Source organism: Tachypleus tridentatus, unplaced genomic scaffold (genome assembly GCF_004210375.1).
Source record: "Tachypleus tridentatus isolate NWPU-2018 unplaced genomic scaffold, ASM421037v1 Hic_cluster_2, whole genome shotgun sequence".
Classification (NCBI taxonomy): Eukaryota; Metazoa; Arthropoda; class Merostomata; order Xiphosura; family Limulidae; genus Tachypleus; species Tachypleus tridentatus.
The window spans coordinates 13,498,467-13,525,200 of NW_027467782.1; the positions used below are offsets into that span (position 1 = coordinate 13,498,467).

General features: G+C 34.6%; 1 protein-coding gene across 4 annotated transcripts in view; it reads left to right on the plus strand.

Annotated features, from left to right (window-relative positions):
- The first annotated feature begins 5,090 nt into the window (after window positions 1-5,090).
- The window catches only part of LOC143242162 (sodium- and chloride-dependent GABA transporter 1-like), a 532,318-nt gene continuing 510,674 nt past the window's right edge, over window positions 5,091-26,734 (plus strand). Inside the window, exons 1-3 of one of the 4 annotated variants that reach the window (XM_076485479.1) lie at window positions 5,107-5,565; window positions 8,485-8,768; window positions 18,872-19,011. In XM_076485479.1, coding sequence (XP_076341594.1) covers window positions 8,754-8,768; window positions 18,872-19,011 — 155 coding nt within the window. In that variant the 5' untranslated portion in view covers window positions 5,107-5,565; window positions 8,485-8,753. Of the gene's footprint in view, window positions 5,566-8,484; window positions 8,769-18,871; window positions 19,068-21,909; window positions 22,608-26,734 lie in introns of those variants that run through there. The other 3 variants (XM_076485478.1, XM_076485481.1, XM_076485483.1) reach the window with 3 other exon arrangements.

The window sequence follows — 26,734 nt, forward strand, 5'->3', positions numbered from 1 at the left end:
CCTAGTGACATTTCCGACACTGCTTACCACACGTTTCTAGGGACATTCTCCTACTGCCTACCCCTGTTCCTAGGGGCATTTCGGAAACTGCCTACCCCTGTTGGTAGGGACATTTCCCCCATTGCTTATTCCCATTTCTAAGGATATTTTCCCCAATGCTTACCCCCTTTCTGGGGACATTTCCCCCATGTTGCTTGGGACATTTCACCCAATGCTTAATCCTTTTACTAGGGACATTTCCCCCACTGTTTACCGCCATTGCTGAGGACATTTCCTCACTAATAAACACCGATGCTAATGACATTTCGGACATTGCTTAACCACGTTGCTAGTTATATTTTCGACACTGCCTACCACCCGTTGCTTACCCTGTTGCTAGTTATATTTTCGACACTGCCTACCACCCGTTGCTTACCCTGTTGCTAGGGTCATTTCTCCCACTGCTTACCACCAGTTGCTCGGGACTTTCCCCCACTGTTTACCGCCGTTGCTAAGGGCATTTTCTTAATGATAAATCCCGAATCTAAAAGCATTTCGAACACTGCTTACCGCCGTTGCTAGTGACATTTCCGACACTGCTTACCACCCGTTTCTAGGGACATTCCCTTACTGCCTACCCCTGTAGTTAAGGGCATTTCGGACACTGCTTACCCTCGTTGCTAGGGACATTTCCGACACTGATAACATCCATTGCTAAGGACATTACCCCCACTGCTTTTCCTTCGTTGCTAAAGTCATTTTTCCCAATTCTTACCCCGCATTGCTAGAGACATTTCCCCCACTGAATACACGACGTTGCTAAGAACATTTCTCCCAATGTTTTCCCCAGTTGTCAAAAACAATAAATTACCTGCTTAACCCCGATGCTAGGGACATTTCGGACTCTGCTTACTCACGTTGCTAGGGACATTTCACACACTGCTTACAACACTTTGCTAGGGATCCTTCTTTCCCCAGTTTATAGAGACATTTCTCTCACTGTTTACAACAGTTGGTAGGGAAATTTTACCCACTGCTTACCCCCGTAGCTTCAGATATTTCACCCAATGCTTACCCCTTTTGCAAGGGTCATTTCCCCACTGCTTACCGCCGTTGCTCGGGACATTTCCCCCACTTTCTAACCCCGTTGCTAGGGACATTTTTCCCTCTGCTTATACCCGTTGCTGGGGACATTTACCTTACTGCTTACCTCTGTTGCTAGGGACACAACTTGTACTGCTTACCCCCGTTGCTAGAGAAATTTCTAATACTGTTTTCCCCCGTTGCTAGGGTCATTTCCCCACTGCTTTGCCCCGGTTTCTTGGAACATTTCCTTCAGTGCTTACCACACGTTGCTTTGGACATTTAACCCAATGCTTACTCTTGTTATTTGGGACATTTCCCCTACTATTTACCCACGTTGCTACGTACATTTCCTAACTGCTTACACCCGTTTTAAGTGTTATTTCCCCACTACTTAACCCCTTTCCTAAGGACATTTCAACTACTATTTACCTCCTTTGCTAGGGACATTTCCCCCACTGAATACACCCTGTTTCTAATGACATTTCCCCTACTTTTTACCCCCGTTGCTAGGGACACTTACCCCACTTTTTTCCCCATTACGAGGGACCTTTTAACCAATGTTTAACCCCATTGCTAGGGACATTTTACCCACTGCTTACCCCCTTTGCTACGGACATTTCCCCTACTGCTTTCCCAACGTTGCTAGGGACATTTCCCCACTGCTTATCCCCGTTGCAAAGGATATCTCCTCCATTGCTTACCCACGTTGTTAGAAAAATTTACCTTACTGTTTACCTCCGTTGCTAAAGACATTTACCCCACTACTTACCCCCGTTGCTAGGTACATTTCCCACTGCTTATTCCCGTTGCTAGGGACATTTCCTTTACTGTTTACACCTTTTCATGGGACATTTCCAACTCTGTTTATTTCCCGTCGTTTGGGACATTTCCAATACTGCCTACCCCCGTTGCTAGGGACATTTTCGCCACTGCTATAAACCGTTTCTCGGGACATTTCCCCCTCTGCTTACCCTGTTTTTAAGGGCATTTCCCCCACTACTTACCATCGTTAATATGGACATTTCCCCACTGCTTTCTTTTCATTCCTAGAAGCATTTCCCTCACTGCTTACCCCTATTGCTAGGGTCATTTCTCGACTGCTTACCCCGTTGCTAAGGACATTAACCCACTGTTTAACACAGATGCTAGGGTCATTTCGACACTGCTTACCCCCTTTGCTGAGGACATTTCCGACTCTGCTTACTACCCGTTGCTAGGAACATTCCCCCACTGTTTACCCCCATTGCTAGGGTCATTTTCCCCACTGCTTTCCCTTCGTTGCTACGGAAATTTCCCCCACTGCTTAACCCTGTTGCTAAGGACATTCACCCATTTCTTAACACCGTTTCTAAGGATATTTCCGACACTGCTTGCCCCTGTTGCTTATGACATACCGACACTCCTTACACCCCATTACTAGGGACATTTCCCCCTCTGCATACACCCGTTGCTAGGGACATTTTCCCAACTGCTAACCACCCTTTTCTAGGAACACTTCACCCTTTGCTTACTCCCGTTTCTAGGGACATTTACCTTCCTGTTTATCTCTCTTTCTAGGGACGTTTTCCCCACTGAATACACCCTCTTTCTAAGGACATTTCGCCCACTGCTTATTCCCGTTGCTAGGGACATTTACCTTACTGTTTAGCTTCATTGCTATGGACATTACCCCCTTTTAATACACCCCATTGCTAAGGACGTTACCCCCTTTTAATACACCCCATTGCTAAGGACATTTCCCCACTGCTTACCCAATGTCCAAGGACATTAAACCCACTGCTTACATTGTTGCTGGGGGCATTTCAGACACTGCTTATTCCCGTTGGTAGTGACATTTCCAAAACTGATTACCCCCCGTTGCTAGGGACATTTCTTTCACTGATTACCCCAGTTGCTAAGGACATTTACCCCTCTTCTTTCCCCCGTTGCTAAGGTCATTTCCCCACTGCCTATAGGTGTTGTTGCAACATTTCGGACACTGCTTACCGTCTTTTCTAAAGACATTACCAACACTGCTTACCACCGTTGCTAGGGTCATTTCCAACACTGTTTACCCCCGTTTCTAGGGACATTTCCCTTACTGTTTATACACGATTCTAGGGACATTTCCCCAACTGCTTAATCCCGTTGCTAAGGGCATTTCCCATACTGTTTACCCCTATTGCGAGGGACATTCCCCCACTGCTCATTCCGTTGCTAAAGATATTTACCCCACTTTTTGACCCCGATGCTAGGGACCTTTTCCCCACTCATTACTTCCATTGCTAAAGACATTTACTTTTTAGTTCTAAAAATGAATCATTAAAACACAATAGTTTGAAGATCACGATAATTTAACACGTTTAATGATTTACCATCAAGTTGGAATATACCTAAGCCTAAAGCAAGGTTGCTACTGCAGCCTGTGTTTTTCAACTCTTCTGCATAAACACATTTTCTGGGACTTTGAGAAAAATATTATTATTTTTAACCAGTGGAGGTATTTCGCTGTTATACATGATAACTTGTATAACTATCTCTCTTTATAGGGCATTCGCCTCTGGCAAAAAAGGTTCAGAGCAGAGCAGGTAAACGATACATTAAGCCTTATTTTCTGACTGTTAAGAAAGTTGGAAAGTCATTTCTGAGATAAAGTTATTATATTAAATTAGAACAAATTTTAAACGTTAATTGGAAGAGATGTTTTTAAACAATGAGATACGGTGCTTAAAAGTACAACCTACTTTACTCTCTTTCCAAATCTGAAGATATTGATAAATTTTCTGCGGAAATTCTCTGCCATGATTCTTTTCTAAATTTATTTAAATAAAACTTGTCCCTAAGCGACAACTGAGTTCCACTTTTGACGTAATTACGTATAGGCGGTGTTTCTATTGGACACTGTTACAAACCAACGTTGTTTTAAATTAGGTAATGATTGTTTCTACTGCGATCTAAATTAATTTTGAAATACAAAAAAAAAGAAGTTTGATATAAAGATAATAAAATTTAGGAACCTTTATTGCCACCCAATGTTTCAAGCATAAACCCTTTCTTTAAAGTTATTTCTGTTAAATATACACTATTCGAATATCACTAAAATATAACAAGTAGAAGAAATTTTTTTTTTAATATCGCGCAAAGCTACTCGACGGCGAAATGCGCTAGTCGTTGCTATTTTTCAAGTCTTCAACCTTCAGAAAAGTATGAAATGTAATTAATTTAAACTTCTACCGGGTGTTTTTTAATCATAAATAATATATTTTGTTGTTTGTATTTTGAAACAGCAGATAACGCTTCTTAAGCTTTATTGTAACAACTTTTTTTTTAATTTCGCACAAAGCTATACGAGGGCTATTTGTGCTAGCCGTCCCTAATTTAGCAGTGTAAGACAAGAGGGAAGGCAACTTGTCATCACCATACACCACCAACTCTTGGACTACTCTTTTACCAACGAATAGTAGGATTGACCGTAACTAATAACGCCCCCAAAGCTGAAAGGGCGAGCATGTTTAGCGCGACGGGGATGCAAACCCAGGACCCTAACATTACAAGTCGCACGTCTTAACACGCTTGGCCATGCCGGGCCAGATTTGAGAAGCAATTGTATTTTAGTATTTTCTTCCAGCAAAGCCACATCGGGCTATCTGCCGAGCCCACCGAAAGGAATCGAGCCCCTGATTTTAGCTTTGTAAATCCGAAGACATACCGCTGTACTATCGGGGGGCATTTGAAAAGCAAACTTATTCCTGACACGAGTAGTGATAAAGTACTTTACACTATACAAAATAAATAATTGTTGTTTTAATGTTTCTAAAAGTATGATACTAAACTGAAAACAGTTGTAACTGAATTATTGTTTCTTTAAGAAAATTCTCATTTTTCTCATAAAAATAAATATTTTCATGTAATGTGCCATAAGGAGTTGAGAAAATGAAAATGTTATTTATCTCTTTTTATGGAATAGTTTTTCATCTGCATAATCAGTTTTGTTTTCATTCTGAACTGACTAAATCGGTCAGTCACTAGGTGGCGCTTAAGTTAAAGAAGAAAAATATGAAAACAAGCATGGCGGTAGTAGGGAGGGAAGTGTAATATCCATTTGTTAACAAGATTGTATGTTAATACCAGATAGAGCGATCGAATCGAATAAAGATCAGTCTAAGGAATGTCAGTTCCTGAATATTGATAAACTTTTTAGTTGATTAACTCAGTGTTGGTGTTCACATCTCAATACTGTGATAAATTAAGCCAGACGTTGTTAACGTGGCATGGAAGTGAACTGTAATCGGCAGGATCTCCTAATTGTTATGTTATAGTCAACAGTATACGTCTTACAATTACAACACGTTTGTTACTCTGGTCGCCAGTCCATAAAACGTAAACATCAACTTATCCGTTCTAACGAGAAATAATGATCTGTCTAGCTGAACTGAACTATGTCCATTGTTATGTAGGTTTACCGTGTTCTGTGAGAAATGGTCAACGCATAGGAGGTATCAGGAGTCGACCATCGTAGAAGTACGTACCTGATTAAAGAGTGATTACTCTAGAGAGATATAAGTGTACTATGATGTATCTTTTATTCACATACCACAATTAAGGTAATATTAAAAGATATTAGTGCTTTTTATAATCTGTTGTATGTATAAAATTGACATATGTGACATTAAAATGACAAAAAATGTAAAGTTCTCGACCTTTCTGGGAAAACGCATCACATGATGTTGTTTCAGAGGCATATTTATTAGTTTTGATGGTAAAGCATCCATTAACTAAGGCAGTGCCCCTAGCTCAGACAGCAGTAAGTCTTCGTCTTTACAACACTAAAATCAGGGGTTTGATTCCTCTTAGTTGATACAACAGATAGCCTAATGTGGCTTTGCTTTAAGAAAACACATACACTTCACACACACCAAAGCAGTAGCAGAAGAAATAGAAATAATGATTTGCTCTGTGTCTCCATTATATTATTTGCTGTCATGCATACCAATAAAAATTTTGTTCTTCTGCCATAAGAATTTGCATACAAAGGCAACAAGAAGCTGAAGTGACTTAAAGTAGCTTGTTCACAGCTGCAACCACTGGGCTAGTGTATATTTGCTGTCATGTGTACCAGTAAAAGTTTTATTCTTCTGCCATGAGGATTTGCTCAGAAAGGTCACAAGAAGCTGAAGTGATTTACAGTAGCTTGTATTCTTTATATCATGAATGAAGCAGTTAGGGTATGTATTATTTACAGGGGAACAATTAATATGGTTTTGATAAACATTTCCAAAAGTGTAGGTGGAGGGAACAATTAATATGGTTTTGATAAACATTTCCAAAAGTGTAGGTGGAGGGAATAATTAATATGGTTTTGATAAACATTTCCAAAAGTGTAGGTGGAGGGAACAATAGCAGTTAGGGTGCAGTTGATTGTGTAATAATGCAAAATTAAGCATTTTAATATAATTTTTTATTAATGAGGTTATAAGTAATTGCAACAACACATACAACATTTTAATCTGTGTGTATTGTATCTCTTCATTTGAAAAAGTGTGTGTGTGGAAGAAACTACATTTATCAAAGGGGAGATGTGGACAACAAGACTTCAGGAAGTGCTAGTCTAGAGTTTTATTTCATTGTTATGTCTACACGTCTAAATGTTAAATGAGAATCTCTTTTTCATAGAAGTGTAAGGAAAGTGAAATCACAATATAACTAGTTGTAATTTACTAGAAAAAAGTAGTTTGAAGTTCCTGGATTGGGTCTTCAGTAACATAATTATGAAGTGTCTGTTTCTTTTGCCAAGAAAGTGATCAGTTTAAACACATTGCTGGAAGAAATTTGTTTCTATCTATATTTCAGCTAAGATAACTTTTTTTGTTACAAACAAACTGGATTAACATCCTTGTGCCTACAAACTGATAATTTTGCTTTTTAGTAACAAGTGAAATTTCAATTATAATATTTTTGTCTGTTCATTTGCAGGTTTTTTCTTTTAATAGTTGGTTGATATTACATTAACAATTATTTGTGGAGGACAGAAAAGGCTGAAAGTTTTTAATGTTGCAGTCTTCTCACACAATAAAACTTGAGTTTGAAGATGTATATGTAAATTAGATGGCCTATATATCAGTCAGTCTGCAAAACTTACTAAATTCTGTAGCAATACTGAAAATGAAAGTTAAACATGAAAAACTATTGATCCATGTTTTAGAACTTGTTTTACACTCGACAAATTTATTTTTAGTTACTTGCATTCATCAGTGGTATGATTCCAGATTATAATATTACTCTTTATCATGCTAATACTTACATTGACTTTTCATGTGAAATAAGCCATTTTATTTTGATCTTTAATTTTTACTTTTAAATATTTGCTAGAACATGTCTTTATAAATAAAAGTTATAGGCAGTGGACCAGTCATTTTTGTAACTATCTGTGGTAAACTTAATGATTAATGTTATGAAGTATTTTCTTCAGTTAAAACTTCGATATTCCTCACAAGTATAAAATATAAAACATTGCCTGAGGAAGTATCTCAAGTCTTAATTAGTTACAGCATGCCTGTTTCACTATGACATAATTTTTGTGTCACTTTGTTGATGTGATAAAGAGATCATCATATCAAAGTAGTGAAATATAAAATTATAGCAGTCTGATGAGCAACGTTACAGTAATTACTCAACCATGAAGTTATAGTAAATGTTTACAGTCATAGTTTACAAAGTCTGTACAAAGTGACCTGTATTGGCTGTATTTGTGTAAACTAGTATTTTGTAAAATAGTCACAACTGAGTTATAAGTTATAAAAAGTTCTTAAATTTAATTTATCTTAAAATTCAGAACAGTAAATAAAGAAGTAGAGTAAACAATAATATTTTCTAGTTTTGAACTTTTTTACTCATTTGGGGCTTGACTCAGTACTGAATATCAAGTCTCATAAAATTTTACAGTAAGATGTGAAACAAAATAATATTTAAGATTTAGCATGTGTACATTTCAAAATAACAAAAAGCCATAAATTACTATATCAGTACCTTAGAATTGCACTATAATTTATAAAACTCGGTAACTTAGCTCTGTTTGAGTAATATTCAAAAGTAAGTGTACATTAGCAAGTGCTTCCAAAAATGGCAAGAGGTAGGTAGGGGCACTGAGACTAATTCAGTAAATGCAGCAAGCAGAAAAGATGGGAGATTCAATTTTCCATATTATAACTTCTCAATATCAGTAATTTGAGCTCCTAACTCATAAGAAACTATAGTCTTGGTATTTGGACATCACAAACTCTAATTTGAGCACATCATAAAATGCATAAAAACTGATATTTAGAAATTGTTTTGTTTTTCTCAATATTCACTTTTAAATTAAAAATTTAACTGGTATATAATACTAAAATTTGAATTATAATTTCCAATTTAAAACCAAACTCATTTGTTTTGAATTTCCAGCAAAGCTTTACGAGGGCTATCTGTGCTAGACTTCCCTAATTTAGTAATGTGAGACTTGAGGGAAGGCAGTTAGTCATCACCACCCACCACCAACTCTTGGGCTGCTCTTTTACCAGTGAATGGTGGGATTGACCATCACATTTAACACCCCCACAGTTCAAAGGGCCAGCATGTTTGTTGTGACGAGGATTCAATCCCTTAACCCACGTGTTATGAGTTGAGTGCCTTAACCACCTGATTTGAAATTAGTGTTTTGAAGAAAATGTTTAATGAAAAATTTTGTTGTAAGTAAATTTTTCTTATCCAACTTTTGTCATTAAGTCATAGAAATTGAAATGAATGTTATGATATTATGCCATTCAGTAGACATGTGGTATCAGAATGTGTATTTTCACCACCTCAGTTTCAAACTTCCAAAAGGAGTATGCAAAGTATGTTTTTTTTATGTAACCATTGTTAAATAATACAAAATCATAAGTTATTTTATCCATACTATAAAATTCCATTGTATTAATCATTTTTATTAAGTAAACTGTATCTGGTCTAAAAACAAAATCTTTTGAACATCACCCTTTCTTCATAAACTATAACAACAAAAAGACAAGTTTACTTCTGAATACACTTTGCAAAGCCTGAGAAATTGTGCAGGAGGAACTGTGAACTTTTGATTGGTTATGTTGATTTCTCCAAGCCAGTTCCCTTGGCTGTGGTTTTGCGAGATAGTAGATACAGGGATAGTTGGAATCTCCTTAATCCATTCATGCACGTCACTAATAAGATGATGAGACATTTGGCTAATCATTCAAATTAAATTTCCAAGTAACCATGGTTTATTCTCTTCAGAAAGCACACTAGCTGAGCTAGCACTCAGTTTATTAAACTAAGCCTCAGATTGACCTTAATGTGTGGTATTCAAGTACAGTAATGCCTGTCACACAGTTATAAGTAGCTGCAAAATACAAATCCCTAAATGTTTTGCACAGAATTGTTTCAAACATGAACAATAAGAAATTCCACCTAATATCATTGTGCAATCACCAAAATAATCATTACTCAAACATTAAAACTAAGTCTGCATCCAACTACTGACTACAACAGGCTCATGGAGAATTGAACAAGAAGATGTGTAGATAGAGATGAAATCAATAACTTTAATACGTATTCCACACTGTTAATTCTAACTCTGAACCTTGTGCACTGTACTACAGTCCATTTCACAGTAAGGAAGTACTAATTATTGTAATGATGTAAAATAGTCTCACTTCAGGATGACATGACAATAAAAACACAACTACAAGTGTTACAGCACAATAGATACAGCATATAACGTTTGCCAAAAATAAAAGATCAGTATTCATATAAGACTTGCATCTGATTTACATAGATACTTTAACCCTATTTAAAAAGTATGTAACAACAGAAAATATAACATACTGAATAAAATAAGCAAAAAGATTAAACAATGTTTTGTGTTAAAACTATGAATCAAAACCAATTTATGAAAAACAATTAAAATTTATCATACAACTGGAATGGCTGCTGCAGACTTACTACATGCAGTGAAATATTAAACTACTTATGTACGACCAAACTGCTCCAAAAATAATTTTCTGATCATGACTTCATCAGTAACTAAAACAGTAAAAATCACTATTTGTGTGAACCTCAACAGACACAATTACAATGTTAATCATAAACTGGATTCAAAAGAATATAAATCTTTAAATCATTATGATGTAGAAGCACACAGAGATGAACTGAAAACTGCTGAGAATGATATATATGATATTGATGAAATAACTTTGTTGAAGACCAGTATTTTGTAGAATACAATCATGTTTCAGTTGTAATGCAGTACATTTTATGTACATTTATATATATACATATTATTACTGTCTACAAGTAAACCTTGAAATATCAATTACTTATCATAGAGCACAGAACATTAAGTAAAGAAATACAGGAAAACAATGATGTTTCCTTCTCAATGAATGTGTACTTACTTTCCACAGTTTGCTAAGCCTTGTCACATTTTACAACTGAAGTATGTAAAATATTTTTCTTGTTTTATATACACATATTGATATAAAGAACATCATAGGTTATATTTAAGTACCACAGATTTCTAGTGTAATTAATAATTCTTATTAATTAAAATGTATTTATGTCTAAAAATATTTTTAAACATCATTCATCTCACCTTTCCTTGTGAGTCTACAACAGGGGTGTGCAACATTTTTCGTCGGTGGGCCATATAACCAACTTCATCAATCAAGCGGGGCCACTTAAAAAACAAGCTTATTCGTGTACATGCACAATAAATTAAAAAAATTCTCAAAATGCAAGCAATAATATTTTATATTTTTGCATGAGTGATCATTTTAGTGCGACACTTGAAATTTAGAGTCCTTGCAGAGCTTGTCAATATCAGCTTTGACAGAAGTGGTTGCCACTCTTAACTGACTGGTCAAATGTTCATCAGTCAGCTGACTTCTACATTTGGTTTTGATGAGCTTCATTTTGGAGAAAAATTGCTCACAGCAGTAGGTGCTACCAAAAAGGGAGGCAATTCTTTGTGCATGACGGGACAAATTGGGAAACTTTTCACGTACACAGAGTTTGTAAAAGTCTAGCAAACTGTTTTCAGAGAATTTCCTTTTAGTGTCCATGTCAGCCTGCAGTTCAATGAGTTCCATTTGGCAATCATCAGGACTGTCTTCCACTGCCAAATCAAAAGGTTGAGCGAACAATTTCAATCTAATTTCAGTTTGTCTGAAATCTGGAAATCTGTTTGCAAACTCATCACGCAGCTTTTGTACACTGGTTCCATATTTGGTGCAATCCAGATTAGGAAATTCCAGTTTCCTGGTTGCAAGACATGTAAAATGGGTCAATATGGCTCTTCTCAACTGAACCTGGAAAAGTTCCAATTTCTTCTCAAAAGCACAAATATGCTCAAACAACTTATTCACAAGTTGACTTTTCCCTTGTAGTTTTAAGTTTAAATCAGACAGATGCTGTGTAATGTCTGTGAGGAATGCTAAGTCATTCAGCCAGTTCTCATTGCTCAAGAAGTCCACATTCTGACGTTTGCTCTCCATGAAGAACTTAATCTCCTCTCGCAGATTCCAGAATCTCTTCAAAGTAGCAGCTCTACTAAGCCAACGTACAGCAGAGAAGTACAAAACATCTGAATACTCACTGTCCAGCTCATCTAAAAAAGTTTTAAATTGTCGATGATTTAATCCTCGTGTTCGAATATAATTTACGCATTGGACGACATTTTTCATGACTTCTGCAAAATCCAGAACTTTGGTGCACAAGGTCTCTTGGTGAATAATGCAATGGCTTACAACTACGTCTTGTGCTCCAATTGCAGTTAGAAATTTCTTGGTGAATCCATTTGTCCTACCTGTCATGGAAGGAGCACCATCTGTTGTAACACCACATAATTTATAAGGATTCAGTTCAAACTTTTCTACAACCTTAAGCACTTGTTCACAAATATCCTGTCCTGTGGTTGTGGAGGAAAGGCTTGCCATATCTAAAACTCTTCGAAAACATCAAAGCCTGCAGTAACAGCTCTGATGAAAATGACAAGTTGGGATGTGTCATTGATATCAGTGCTTTCATCCAAAGCCAGACTGAAAGCTTCACACGAATTCAATCTCTCTTTCAAAGTTTCTTTGATGTCCTCTGAAAGATCTTTTGTCCTGCGTGAGACAGTAAAGCGGGAAAGGCTAGTTTGCTCCACCAAATATTTTTTCTCTGGACATGCATATTCTGTGAATATTGTTAAACAATTTTAATAAATTCTCCATCACTGAAAGGCTTTCCCTTTTCTGCCATACATTCACAAAGCTTAAAACTCAGTTTTGTCACCAGTTCTGAATTTTTCTTGAAAGTGGTAAAACACCTTGTTGCTTTTCAATGGATGTTTTAAATGTTCAATTTTGTCCTTTCGTGCCTGACCAACAATTTCATCAAACTGGGAGGAGTGCTTAGTTGCGTAATGTCGCTTAATATTGTACTCTTTCATGACTGCAATTGTAGTTTGACAGACGAGGCAGACAACACCTTGATTATGTGGGACAACAAGATATTTTGTGCACCATTCACTGTTGAATAACCTTCCCTCATCATCAATTTTTCGTTTCTTAACTGCTGACATTTTACTAGCCCTGAAATAAAAACAAAAATTATTCTCACGAAAATAGCAAAGTAGAAAAAACATAGAATTTATTTACACATGGAACCTCTTATGGACAGAAACACATGTTTCTAAATTGGCATCCCGATCATAGCCTTCCGGTACTTAAATTACTTGAGAATAGCAAAATACAGTGTGACCTCGCCTATTCGCGGTTCGCCATTCGCGGCCCCGCATATTCGCGGGTTATGCGCGAACTGCGTTTTTGTAGGTCACAGAGACTGAAAGGGCTTTTCGAGGAGATTTCTGTTGTATTTACTCAATCAAGCCGTTTTTATCAATTGTCGTCTTCACCAAACAAGATTGGACTGCTATTGGCTGACTGCCTCAGCTTCCCCAACAACGCAAACGGCAAAGCACAGCCCGGTAACGCACGGTACAATTTAGTGAAATACATAACAGTATGCAATATTGCTACATTATTACTGCATCAATGAGTATAAGTATCATTAGTGTTTGGGAAGCATTTCATATAGTATATAATCGCATACATATACGTTTTAAAACTGCGTCCAATATTCGCGGTTTTTCGCTATTCGCGGGAGGGTAAAGAACGTAACCCCCGCGAATAACGAGGTCACACTGTATGTACATAGAATCAGATGCATCAGATGTAGTAACTGTAAAAGGTAATAAAATTTTCACCAATAATGAATGACGGACAGCAGAGGTTAGGGAAAATTGTCGCCAGCGGGCGAAGGCGAGGTTCAGGACATGACGTTGAGTCGTAGACAATAGTGCTAGTGCACGTCACCTATTCATGCCCTAAGGAGGCCGACCAATCGAATTCGGCCTGCTCCTCTCTAGCAAAGATAATTTTAGAAGTTTGTCGAGTCGAAGCCTGGGAATCCCGTAGGATCGATGCTTTTAAAAATATTCCATTTGCGTTGGATTAGAGATCAGACCACATGGTTAGATTACAACAACTAGGGCCACACTAAATGGCTTGGCGGGCCGGGTTGTGGCCCGCGGGCCGCCTGTTGCACACCCCTGGTCTACAACAACAAAAAAATGGATCTACTCATGAAGACACTTTTCAAACCTAAAATACCATGTGGGTAAAAATTCTGAGCTTTCAATTGGTTGTAAACATTTCATAGAACAAAGTAAGAATGTGTAAACAATCATTTCCAAAAACCAAAGAAATTGACAGAATTAACTTTTTTGATTTTCTAAATATAGTAATATTTCAGAAAATAGATAAGAAAGGAGGTTTTTTTATTTTATATTCTAGCTTGTCAAAATAGGTAATTTAAATTTCTATTTGTTAAAAAGTGTAAAATTTGTCTTTGGACATCAGAAATATAATTTAAACCAAAGAAACCTTCAGTTTTGTGCATGACAAACAAAAATTGATATTTAGGAACTTGTTTAAATATTTATTTTTAAATTAATTAATTATTGTGTACTATTACATTTGAATTACAATCTGCTACCACATGTATTCACACATATTTGTAAAATAATTGATCAATAAAATTTTGAATGCAAATCTACAAATGTGATAACACCCTCTGACCCCTACACATAGTAATAGAGTTAAGAAGGTGTAGAATGAAACAAATACGATTATTAGTATAAAATAATAAATAACATTCAAGCCACCAGAAGCAATACTTAAAGATTATATATGCTATTACAGTGTTGTGACATGCATTTTGAAAGCACCGTCTTCATATACTGTATGGTTTATGGGAAACATGCATGAAAGAGTGGTGTGATTTGGACATGAAAGCTTTCTAATAGCATCTCTTGCAAGGGCAAAAATGCTGCAGACACACAAAACTTGGTTTTGGTAAATACCAACAAAATCATGTCAACAATAAAGGAGGGTACATAATTTCATTGTAGCAGTAACTTTGTTGTTCAACATCATAATACTATTGTATTAATTTACCACATGTAGGTGTGTGAATTTCTACACATTACATGTGGCATTTAGAGCATAATGAAGGCTGATCACTAAGATGTTACTGACTAGTCATAGCATATCATTAGTTGAAATATATCATGCAGACTCTCCCTTCAGTGTCACACAAAGAGGGATATCTATGAATGGGTTAACATTCAAAGAGTCATATCCATAGTTTCATGAAATAGTTGTATTGTACTTTATACTTCCTTCTATATATGAAACTTTATTGTTGTAAGATGTAGAAGCTACTTCTCTGGATACTTGTAATCTAATTTGGTGAGTGATCAACTGAAGAGAGGGAATGGATATGGTCAGATTTATTTTGGAAAAGTCAGGATTTGCCGTTAAGATATATGTAATTTCTTTCTTGAACATGCTAAATGTTTGTGTTTTAGTTATTCACGTGGTGTAAACTTTAGGGATAGTAGTTTTTTGATACAAAAGAATGTTTTTTGTCGTTCCAAAAATATGAAGAGACTGGCTAAGCAAAATTTCCAGTGTACCTTTGAAAGATTATAAATGGCAATGCACTAGATGCAAAAGTTAACACTGAAGGTAAACAACAAAAATAACCTGAAGTCAGCTTGTATATCTAATGAATATAAAGTTTTTGATGTTTATGACAATATCAGTCTGAGGCATGTTCATTGTAGTTTTGAAAACTGATTTAAAAAATCAAATACAAGAAGAAGATTTTCAAACATATCTCATACAAATATCTTTGGTAGCATGTATGTAAAGTTCAATTAAAAGTTGTTGCTTATAATTATAAATATTGTACCAAATATAGTTTTGTTTCTGGAATATGTTAAATACTTTTTCCTTTCATAATTACTTGCAGCAGTCAACATATTGTGAAGACTGTAAATGTACAGCCTGATTCAGTGTCAAATTTACAAGTCATATTGATGTAAGAATGTTGTTATGAATTAGGAAAAAACAAACCTTTTGCTTATATCAAATTATTATTTTGTTTGCCACAATGAACATTTTTTTATTATAATATTTGTTATCAAAACTGAGAAAAATGAATGAAAGTAACATTGATATCAAACTGATACTTTTGTGAAATCTTCATCTGTTAGTCACAAAACCTTGTGTTATGGTCTTATATATTCCAAGTTCAACTCACAGTCTGGAGTAGTGGGTTTGAATTCATGTCCAACCAAAAAATGCTTGTTCTTTCAACTTAGGGACATTATAATATTATAATCTTTTTGGTGGGAATACAGTTTCCATTAAAAACTTTAAAAAATAAATAGAAATCACCCCTGATATTTCTACCAATTATACCTCCAACCTTTGAAAAAAATATATATTAATTTGAAATATACACCCTACTATGATATTTGTGTATGATCTTTGATGATTATTCATGGCAACTAACTAGATTGACATCACTCTTTGGATTTTGACTGATAGATGGAATATTATGAACACATTTCAGTGCTGTTCCATTATGGCAGTAAGTTGGCAGCATGGACTATTAACGACAGTGCAGTATTTATATATATATATATATATATATGTGTGTGTGTGTAAAGAAACTCAGGAAATAACCAAAATTATATAATAAAGCACATACCTACACAAATAGAAGTCGCACAAAAATAAAACCAGTATGCAAGTGGTACATAAACACTTAACATACCATAACTAAATAGTTGTTGTTATCGTAAAGGTACATGAATAAAAAAATTTTATACTTAAAGTTAAACTTCAGAAATGTATTTCTGGACAAAAGTATGAAAATTACATGATTATATTTTTATAGGTTTAAGTTATTACAGAAGCAGTTTTATGTTTATCAATTAATTTTAGGTGCTGATATATTTATATTCAGTCCAGTTATGTTTTAATCATAATATACATGTGATTATCATCATATTTTGAACTTTTTTGTTAGCTTGTATAATGAAAAATAAAATTATTAATGACATTGTCAGTTCATCACGTGATTGATTTATAACATCTACAAACTAAAAGGTAAACAGAATGTATCTATGATTCACTCTGTTCCTGTGCGGGTACAGTGGTAAATTTATGAATTCTTAATGCTAAAATCGGGGGTTCAGTTTCATTTGGTGGATACAACAGACAGCCTGATGTGGCTTTGCAATAAGAAAACACACACACTTGTCTCCTTAGTAATGCAATTCTGTGTTTCACCATCAACTATTTCTAGTTTATTCATATAACATTTAATTATTTTCAGGCATATTTTAGTGTTTTTAGTTTCAAATTTTATGCATATTATTTCGTAAAATTTGTGAAGTATAGTTATAATTTATAATGCTAAATTTGGATGTTTCCTTGATAAAAGAACAGATTTTAATTTAAACTTATCAAAACTCCTGTGAATCAGTATTAAGTTTATCAATAAAAGTCAAATAACATGAATATTTTGAAGTACAAATGTTGTTTGTAGTAAAAGATCTGTTTGTATGATTGCAATGCATGTGGAACTTGTACATGCTTGGTTTAGTTGTATTTTTATAAATGAAAGGTAAGCTCTATTAAGCAAGAATAAATTTGTGTCTGAGAGAAATAATCTCAGATTTATAGAACAATGGAAAACATCCAAGAATCATTATAAATTTGTATCGGCACATCTGTCTTTAGTAATGTAGTACTAATATTAAGAGTCGTATTTCAGTTATTTACCTTTTTTTCTAAATTTGAATCAGGAACAGCAAGATAGTTGTACTATATTTTCTGTCCATTTTCCTTGTCATATTGAAAATTAAATTTGATAACAGTGTGTTACCTTAGATGTTATGATTTTTATGATATGTATAGTTTACATTTGGTTGGATTTGATTAATATGTAGTTTACCTAGTTGCAGCCAACAGTATGTAATATTCCACAGTTTTAAAATATATATGGATGAGTGCAAAGTAAATTGTTTTACTTTGACTGTATACACAATATGTAGTTGTTTCTAAATATACTATACACATGACAACCATGTATATACTTTTTCATAATTTGTAATGACTACGTACACTACTGTGTACAGTATTTTGCACGTGATTAGGTAGTTCAGACTGTATAACTTTAAAAAATAAATTTCCAAGACAGACATGTATGTCGTCAAGGTTTAAAATCAACTGTATTATGGTTATCTATTTATTTTCATTTACCTCTACACAAACAAATTGTGTGTAAAACGTTCAGCAGATATTTACAACAATGTTATAACAATAACTTGACACGCATAAATGTACAGTTATAATAATATTGTCTTACATGACATATTTTAAACTTGAAGTGACCGAAACAAATCATCTTATTTAAGTTATAATGAACATTAAAATTTTAGCACATACATAAGCTCTTATCATTAGGTTTAATTTAGTTTTACTTCTGTTTAGCATTGTTTTGACCAGAATTGTATATTTCTTCTGAATAGGTTTGCCATATATTTTTATGTACAATGAGCAGGCTTCATAAATGGTGACCTTCAAGTCATTTGTTAAAAATGGTATGGGGTATTATCCATATTAATGTTTATAACTCTGTTTCTTGTGAGTGTGTTTAACTGTTGGTTGTTGTGGAGGAGTGAATTTGAACTTGAGTACGAAAAACAAAACAGGTTATTGCAATATTCTAGATGTAAGAAATAATGTGTTATAAGGAACTTTACAAAATCATACTGTTTACTATGATTGTGGGAGTTTTAATATTTTCTAACAAAACAGTAAGAATACTACTGTATTTTTGTTTGAAATGTTTCCAGGTTTTTTTGCTCATAATACTGAACTGGTATCTCTCACTTTCTTTAAATGTTGGCTGTGAGAAAGTTTTCGTTTGCCATTCTTTCTATTACTTTTATATTGTTTTAATAATTTCACATTGTGCTTTTGCTGTTTTTTTACCTCATGAATTGTTTGTACTGTCTTACTGTATGGGTATTGTAGTTAGTAATTTAGTCTACATATTGCTTGCTGCACATGAAGAAGTGCCTACTTCAAGTTTTTCCATTTAAGAACTTTATAAAGATTTATACTGAATACTATTATGTTTTTTCTCAAAGATTTTATAGTAACATTAAATGAATAGCAGTAAAACTTGTTAAACAGTTAACTTTCTTGTAATTCTATATTTAACTGGAAAAGAAAAACTTTGCAAATTTTAGATGACTTGAATCTTAATTGTCCAGGAATTAGTTAAAATGTTAAAAATAAATTGGGACTAAATTGAGATTTTGTGTTCAGAACAAGATTTAGTGTGAAGAAAAGTGTATTTTTCTTCTTTACAGAACTATAAGATTTTAATCCTTTTTTACTGTGAATGGCCTTCAAATTCAACTTTCCAGCTCCTTGTCGTCATGTCAGTGATGCTGAACAAGATAACTGTGAAGAAGCCTGTGAAGGAAGAATCTGTCCATCAGAAGGAAAGGTACCAATAAACCGTGGAGGTGAAACTGTGTGGGTAGAGGTGTCAGCCATTCCACAGCATGTACAAATTTGTTCATTTCCTTTTTTTTGTTTGTGCATGCTTCTATGATAATTTTAGTTTTGTTGGGTTTTAAAATTTTTTTTATTGAACATTAAATTTCTTTAAGTGAGCTAGACATACATAGTGTAGCTCCTACAGTAACGTCTCGAGGTTATTATAAACGCTAAAATCAGGGGTTCGATTTACCTCGGTGGGCTCAGCAGATAGCCCAACCTGGCTTTGCTGTAAGAAAACACACACAAAATAACATTAACGAAGGAAACGATCCTATATAGTTGTGACGTGCAATATGTATCAATACTGTTTATAGTTCTGATGGGTCTAGTAAGTTATGCATTGTTGTGAATTTGCATGCTTTAATTATAACGACTGTATTTTACGTTTAAATACTGATATTTGTGGTCCATAGAATACACATTCGAAGACATGGGATAGTTTTAATACAGTAATTTGATGTGTATTTGATTCTTAATTCCATGTCGAATCAAAGCCAACGCTCGAGACAAAAAACAGTGAACAAAATAATACAAAATGCTGTAAAGGTTATACTACTTGAAATCATTAAGTTGCATGACCTCCGAAACAGTGTTTACTGTATTGTGTTGGACAATTCACGACATTACCGCAGATTATTTATGTCGTAAAGATTAAATGTCAGAATAGATAATACTATTATTTTATTTTATCTCAAGAACATAGAGGGGGGATTCCAGACGTGTAGTTTCCAGAGACTCTTGTTGATTGTTTGTTTTTGAATTTCGCGCAAAGCTGCACGAGAGTTATCTAAGTTAGCCGTCCCTAATTTAGTTGTGTAAGACTAGAGGGAAGGCAGCTAGTCATTATCACGCACCACCAACTCTTGGGCTACTCTTTTACCAAAGAATAATGGGATTGACTGTAACATTATAACGCCCCCCATTAGTGAAAGGGCGTGCATGTTTGGTGTGACGGGGATTCGAACCCGCGACCCTCAAATGAGGAGTCGAGCGCCCTAACTACTCGGTCATGATGAACCGAATCGTGTTGAAGCGAACCAGTTGCACCCTACCTCAACTAAAGGCTCTAACGTCAAGCACTGTGTAAAACCGTACATAGTTTGTGAACTGAGCTATAAATGTACAAAATCTCTTATACTCAAGTATGTGCATTTGTGAAACAAAATTGATGAGAATTTCATACTTTTCTCAGTTTCCAGTCTAGTTATACTAATATTTCCATTCAGGTAGTTCGCTGAACATTGTTCAAATATTGTCTTAATGTATACGGGTTCTTTTCTGAAGAGCTAGGACTGAGAAACTTATTTTTAAAATTTTATTCTGTGTTGGTACGAAACACACAGCTAATCTTGTGTTTAATGTGCTGATGAACAAGAAAGAGAAAAAAACAAAAGTTTTATCTTTATAAAAAAATAAATAAATATTAACGTTAACGTGCAATAAGTTGTATTAAATCGAGTCATTAGGTGTAATTATTCAGCTGGTTCACAGCTCGACTTTCAATGGCACTTTTATTCTCGAAAATGCTATGTTGAAAAACACGCGAAAAGTATTTGATACTAGTTCTTCTGTACCAACCAAATAAGATGTATTACATAAATACAAACTATACAGGCAGTTGTGAGTACATACAAAATTCCCTCGGTGGACAGAACGATACAGTTCTGTCTCACACGCTATCATTTTCAGCATACTGCAATAAGTTAAGACTTTTGTGTAAATAAAGATACGATACTAATACTCGGGAAGAATTCGGGTTTAGGTAGTCGAGAATTTGAAGCTCAGAATGTTAGTAGCCGAAACAGAATATTCTTTAAGATAATTCATATGTGTGTACATTGATACATCTTAATGAAAGGACTAAAATACATATGTGCATTTAATGATACTTCAAGAATCCAGTTCCATACAGAGGAGCCCTATGGATACCAGCGGCGTGAACAGGATTTCCATATGCATAGGCAGTCGTAACATGAGCCTTCACTACAGTAGGTCCGTAAGCGACAACACCTGGTTGGCTGGAGGCCACAACGGCTTCAGCAGGAGCACTAGCGGCGGTTCCTGGTTCGTTGGTCTTAACCGCAGCACAGAAACCAGCACCATCAACAACGTACTCAACTCTGCGGTAACGACCGTTGATGTCAGTCAGACTGTAGGCTCCAAGTTTGTTTCCGTATCCGTCTCCAGCCTCCCAACGGCCATTGGTGGCCCCGAGTGGGTCAACAATGTCGTAGTTGAAGGCGTAGTTACCAAAGTCCTGTAATATTTGAAATTGTGTTTAAAAAATTTAGAAGCAATCGATAAACATTTGCCTTCATTCATTTTCATTCGAATCGAGTTAACTCAATTAGCTATCCTAAAATTTCATGTGTGCTTATACTAAACATTGGTGGGTGAATATGTTATGTAATTCAACTTATTACCTTTAGCTGAATTTCATTCGTTAAATATATTGCTATTACTCTTTATGGCAAAAAATACGTCACTTTATAGGATAAAATATTATTTATATCATGGCGGCAAGAACTGACACTAGAACCACCTGCTAAACCATAGTACAGACCAGTGATGTCGAGAAACCCACTTTAATGAAAACCCAGTGGGAAACATTTGAAGCTGTTAGAATGCCAAATGAAAAAAGACACTATAAAATACCTTTTACAAAAACTATAAAACTTGAAAGTTCATTAACATCATGTGGTTCACTTCATGATGCTTCACCACAGGTCTCTGTTCCCCAACTTCAGATTTCTCACTTGGATAAGCATGCCCGCAATAGAAATGCAAACTCAACCCAAAATGAAGTGTTGCTAACTACATTTAATTCTGTATCCACAACTCGCACACTACCACAATTAACATACCAAGATGCAGGTTTTGGACTAAGTACTAGCTCTTTCATAAATAAGTCAAAATTCAAGTTAGAGGATGCAGCAACACCTGATAAAACTCAACTGAGCAGAAGAATTGCTGATCCTTTAGAAGATGGTTTTACACTTTGCTGCAGTGTGTTTTGTGTGTGGAGAATGTTCTTCAGCAACTCGAACCTATTCACTATGGGCACATCCAAACCAAGAAGAAACAGCTTTCTTCCCATTTCTGTTCAAGCATATGCCTCCTAATAAAAGTGAGCCTCTTAAAGAAGATAGCAGCTGTTTTGTGTGTACTTTTTGTTACCACTCGTTGACAGCTCAGTGGATTGCTTATGAAACTTCACCTTATCCTGAAGATAGCAACCCCTGGCAACGTCAGTACGATACTTACCATTACGTGTGTTTATATGTGGAATCACTACTTACAGGAAGAGCACACGCTCCATATCTGTGGAAGATTTCCCTTTTCTCATCGAGCATTCCAGACCAGCTGGTTTTCTAGCAATAAACAGAGGGGAAAGTGTTATCACCTGTCTGACATGCTTTGAGTCTTTAATGTTCCAGTGGAAAGACTTTGAACGCATGAAGGTCCCTGTTGAGCTTCGGAAGTAAAATTGGATTGTTCTTCCCACCCGATGATGATATCTTCCAAGCTAATCAAGAGACAGTAAGTTTTTCTGTATTAAAGATTAGAATATAATGTAGATTTAAGTGTTTTTACCAGACTGATTTTGGTGTAGATGTGGATGACCATAGTTGAATAGCCTTTTGTTAATATTAGTAAGAATAAGTTAGTGGAATGTTGTTTGGTTCATTGATGATATCCAGCAGTCACTAAAGCAACAAAATCTTTTTTTAGAAGCAAGGTTTAACTGGAAAAGGCTGGAATGAAGTGGAGATGTTTCTTCAACAGTGTTTGCCTGCTGATTTGAAGATAATCTTTTTGAACTATTATCATATGTCATCACAGTGCTTGACCTATGCTAGTAAGTTCAAAATGTTACCTATAACTTAAAAGGCAAATATAGCTCATAGAAATGATAAATCCAGCCAACTGAAATGTCAAATTTTATGTTAATAATTAAGTTCCAATCAGAGAAAGTTACTGACTTTGAGCTAAACAAAAAGTTATTCTGGTAAGGATATAGCTTAAATGCTTAAAACAACCAAAACTAATTGCACATACCTGCTATTAAGCAAACCATTTCCAAATTTATTACTCTAACATAAAAAAAGTCATTTTTGCAGCATGATCTGCTGCTAGGCTTTAATAGCTTGAACCTGTTACTATGTAAATTAAAGCTTATACCTACAGTCGTTTCATTCCATCTTTAAACAGATTACCATAACATCATTAAACCTATAATAATTTTAATTACATAAATCATGCTCTACATATATCTAATCCTCCTATGTCCTTGTGGAAACAAGTCCACAATTTGGAGTCTTTTTTTTTTTTTTTTGATAGGTTTTTCCTCCCTTTTCTTAGAAGACCAAAGTTTTAAGTGAAGTGTCAACAGAGCTTTAACCCTTTTGCTGTTAAATTTATAACTACTGCTCATTTTGTTTGTTTTTATGCCACTTCACAAGGAAATTACAGAGATTTGGATCTTGTATCACTGGGTTCCTAGGACACCAAATTTTACCATTATGGCTTTTTTTTTTTTTTATATTGTGTATTCTGCTGCTGAAAATTAGATTTGTAAGAAGATGTGCAAATTCTTGGAAATTCAGAACTGCAGGTATTTGGCATGTACCAGTCAATGAAAAATGTGTATCAGATCAAAACTATATATATTTAATTCACAAATCATTAGTAATTCTCATGGTAACAAACATTTAAGTTAATGCAAAACTATTATTACTTTTACCTACAGTTTGATTTTAAACTCTAGGAAGGATATACAAGTTGATAAGAAATACAAAAGTTTTAAACTGTTAACTATGCACATTAAATGTCACTTTAGTTACATGGTAGAAATAAGGTAAACTTCTTTTATTAGTTTCTTAGGTTCACATGAAAAACTTGGATGCAAAATATGGTATAATTTATTCCCAACAACATATATCTGCCAACAGAATTATAATAATTGTACTTGCTGTTAAAAATTACATTCTAGTTTTTTGTGGAATGCAGAAAGAATGTGTAGATTTTTTATTTTGGTCCTTGGGCAGGTGTTTTGTTTTTTCTTCAAATTATAAACTCCTTCATTAAGGCATATCTCTAGAAATCATATCTGGCATTAGCACACAGGTAAGAAACTTATCTTTGGAAGAATAAAGCTAAATATTTTAGGGTGATTAAATTGTTTGTTTGTATGTACAGTACTCTACAATTTGTAAATTATGTTTACATGCATACTACAATATAAGATAATATAATAGTATGAATACATGGGCATTGTTATTATTACTGATTAAAATTTTTACAAAAACAGTATCTTTTATTTTTATTGTAATTATCCAGAACAAGTATCATTTATATATTGGAAACACCAAAAAGCAGTACATAATTGTGGTAATTTTCAAGAACTAACTTTTTTCCTCTTGTAATTATCAAAAAACCAGTACCTTTCTTTCTGTTTGAGATATCAAAAACTAGTGCATAACCTTCTGTTGGAACTGTCAAGATCCTTTCTTTCTTTTAGAGTTATTTGAAAGTGGTGAAAGGCATTTTCTCATGAGTAAGCCAGATCAGAAACCCTCAGATCATATTAAAACTCTGATGTTCTATCTACAGAGCTATACGTACAGGAGTTTTTTTTAGCCCAAGCCGATAACTCTATACCTTACTTATTATACCATATTTAAATACTAATGTAAAGCTACTTTGTGTTCAATAATCATGATAAATTAATCACCACTCTACTTCCCTTTTCATGATATCAAAAAAGGAAGATATCTTCATGTTTGGAGGTGACATTTGCAACATTTTAAATTACCAAGTATTTTTGTGTACAGATTTTAAATGCTCTAAGTAAGACTGCATGCTTGTGGGGATTGATTTGGTTGAGGGTGGTTATATTTCAAACACTAACCATCTTTATGGACACAACCTTTTTCTTTTTTTTCCTGTGTAAATTAATTTATTTTATTAATGTTAAGCTGTACAGAAAAGTTTACAGTGGTAGCCTGGTGACTATATAGTTGTTGCAATATATTATGTGGAGATGTTTTATTTCTTTAACATTCCTGTGTTAATACAAATTATAACTCAACATTTTTAATAAGCAGTCTTTGAAAAGTACAGTTGGCTAGTGGAATGTCTCTTCTGCTGGTAGATTTCTCTAGCACTAGCTCAGCTAACCACTTCCTGGAAAAGTTAAAATAAACCCCTGCTTAAAAGTTAAACATTTAAAGAAAACAGGAAAGAGTATGGTCAAGACAGATGTTTTTTGTTTTTTTTAAAAAGACAATTGGTTTATGGAATGAGTTGCTATGAGTAGTAGTATTTGTTAGCACTTTACATATAAATACATATAATTTAAGGGCAACATATGACTTGTTGGTTCATCTCGGCCATCAGATCCACTAAACTCTAAGATAAAAGTAACACACTCAAAGCTCGTCTTTATCACTTTTCAAACCTTCCCTTAAACACCTGTAAATTAACTGCATTTACATCTGAAGGCAACTCCCTTTTAAAGGCCAACAACCCTGTTAGAAGAATAAAACTATTAGCTGAACATCACTCCTATTTTGCCAAAGTATGTTTTAAATTCCCTGGTCTCACCATTTTAATCATCAAATATGGAAAAAGATGATGCATCAACACTTCTGTTTACAATCTTGAACACTCGAATCAGATCTCCTCTAAATTCTTTCCTCAAAAAAAACTTTCAGTGATTTTAACCTGTCCTCATTGGACAACAGTTTCATCCAAGGTATCATCATACTAGTCCTTCTTTGAACCTTTTCCAGTAATTCAGTGTTCTCTCTATATTAAGGAACTTTAAACTAAACATTACTCCAGATGTGATCTCACTTATGACCTGCACAATGGCATTATAACCTCTTTTGGCATGTATTCAATATTTCTGTAGGTAAAGCATGATATCCTATTTTCCGTATCACTAGCGACAGTATACTACTTGGATTGCTTGAGAGACTGGTCAATCTAAACATCAAGATCTTTTTCTGCTGCAACACAGTTGAGGCTATTTCTATCAAAATTATATATACTGATAATTCAGATTGTCAAAGCTCAAATACATTCCCTTGCATTTATTATATTTAAAAGCCACCTGCCTTCTATTCACTCAACTTATCAAATAAACCAAATCATTTTCTAAAGCAACAACATATTCTTCTTATAGCCAGCAGCACACCTTATTGAAGCTAAACACCACTTTGATCAGTATTCTTCTTATAACCAGTAGCACACCTTATTGAAGCTAAACACCACTTTGATCAGTATTCTTCTTATAACCAGTAGCACACCTTATTGAAGCTAAACATCACTTTGATCAAGGAAAAAAAATTAAAAAAAGCAAATTCTTGCATATCTTTGAAGAAAAGTAAAAAAATATTAATAGCCTGGAAGTTTTAGAAATATATATAGAAGTATCAAAAACAACTCCAGAAAAAGTTATAAATGACCGAACCAACTTAAGCTCCTCACCACTTGTTTCAAGGTGAATTTGAAGGCTATTTCCTGTTCTTTGGTTAAAAATATATAAACCTGTTTACAAACCTTTTCAGTCTAAACCTGATGGTGAAACCATGGTCATTAATGAATAGAGTACTTGTGAAACATAGTTTTTTTCTCCTCCATTCTTTAAGGCAGGGGGGCCC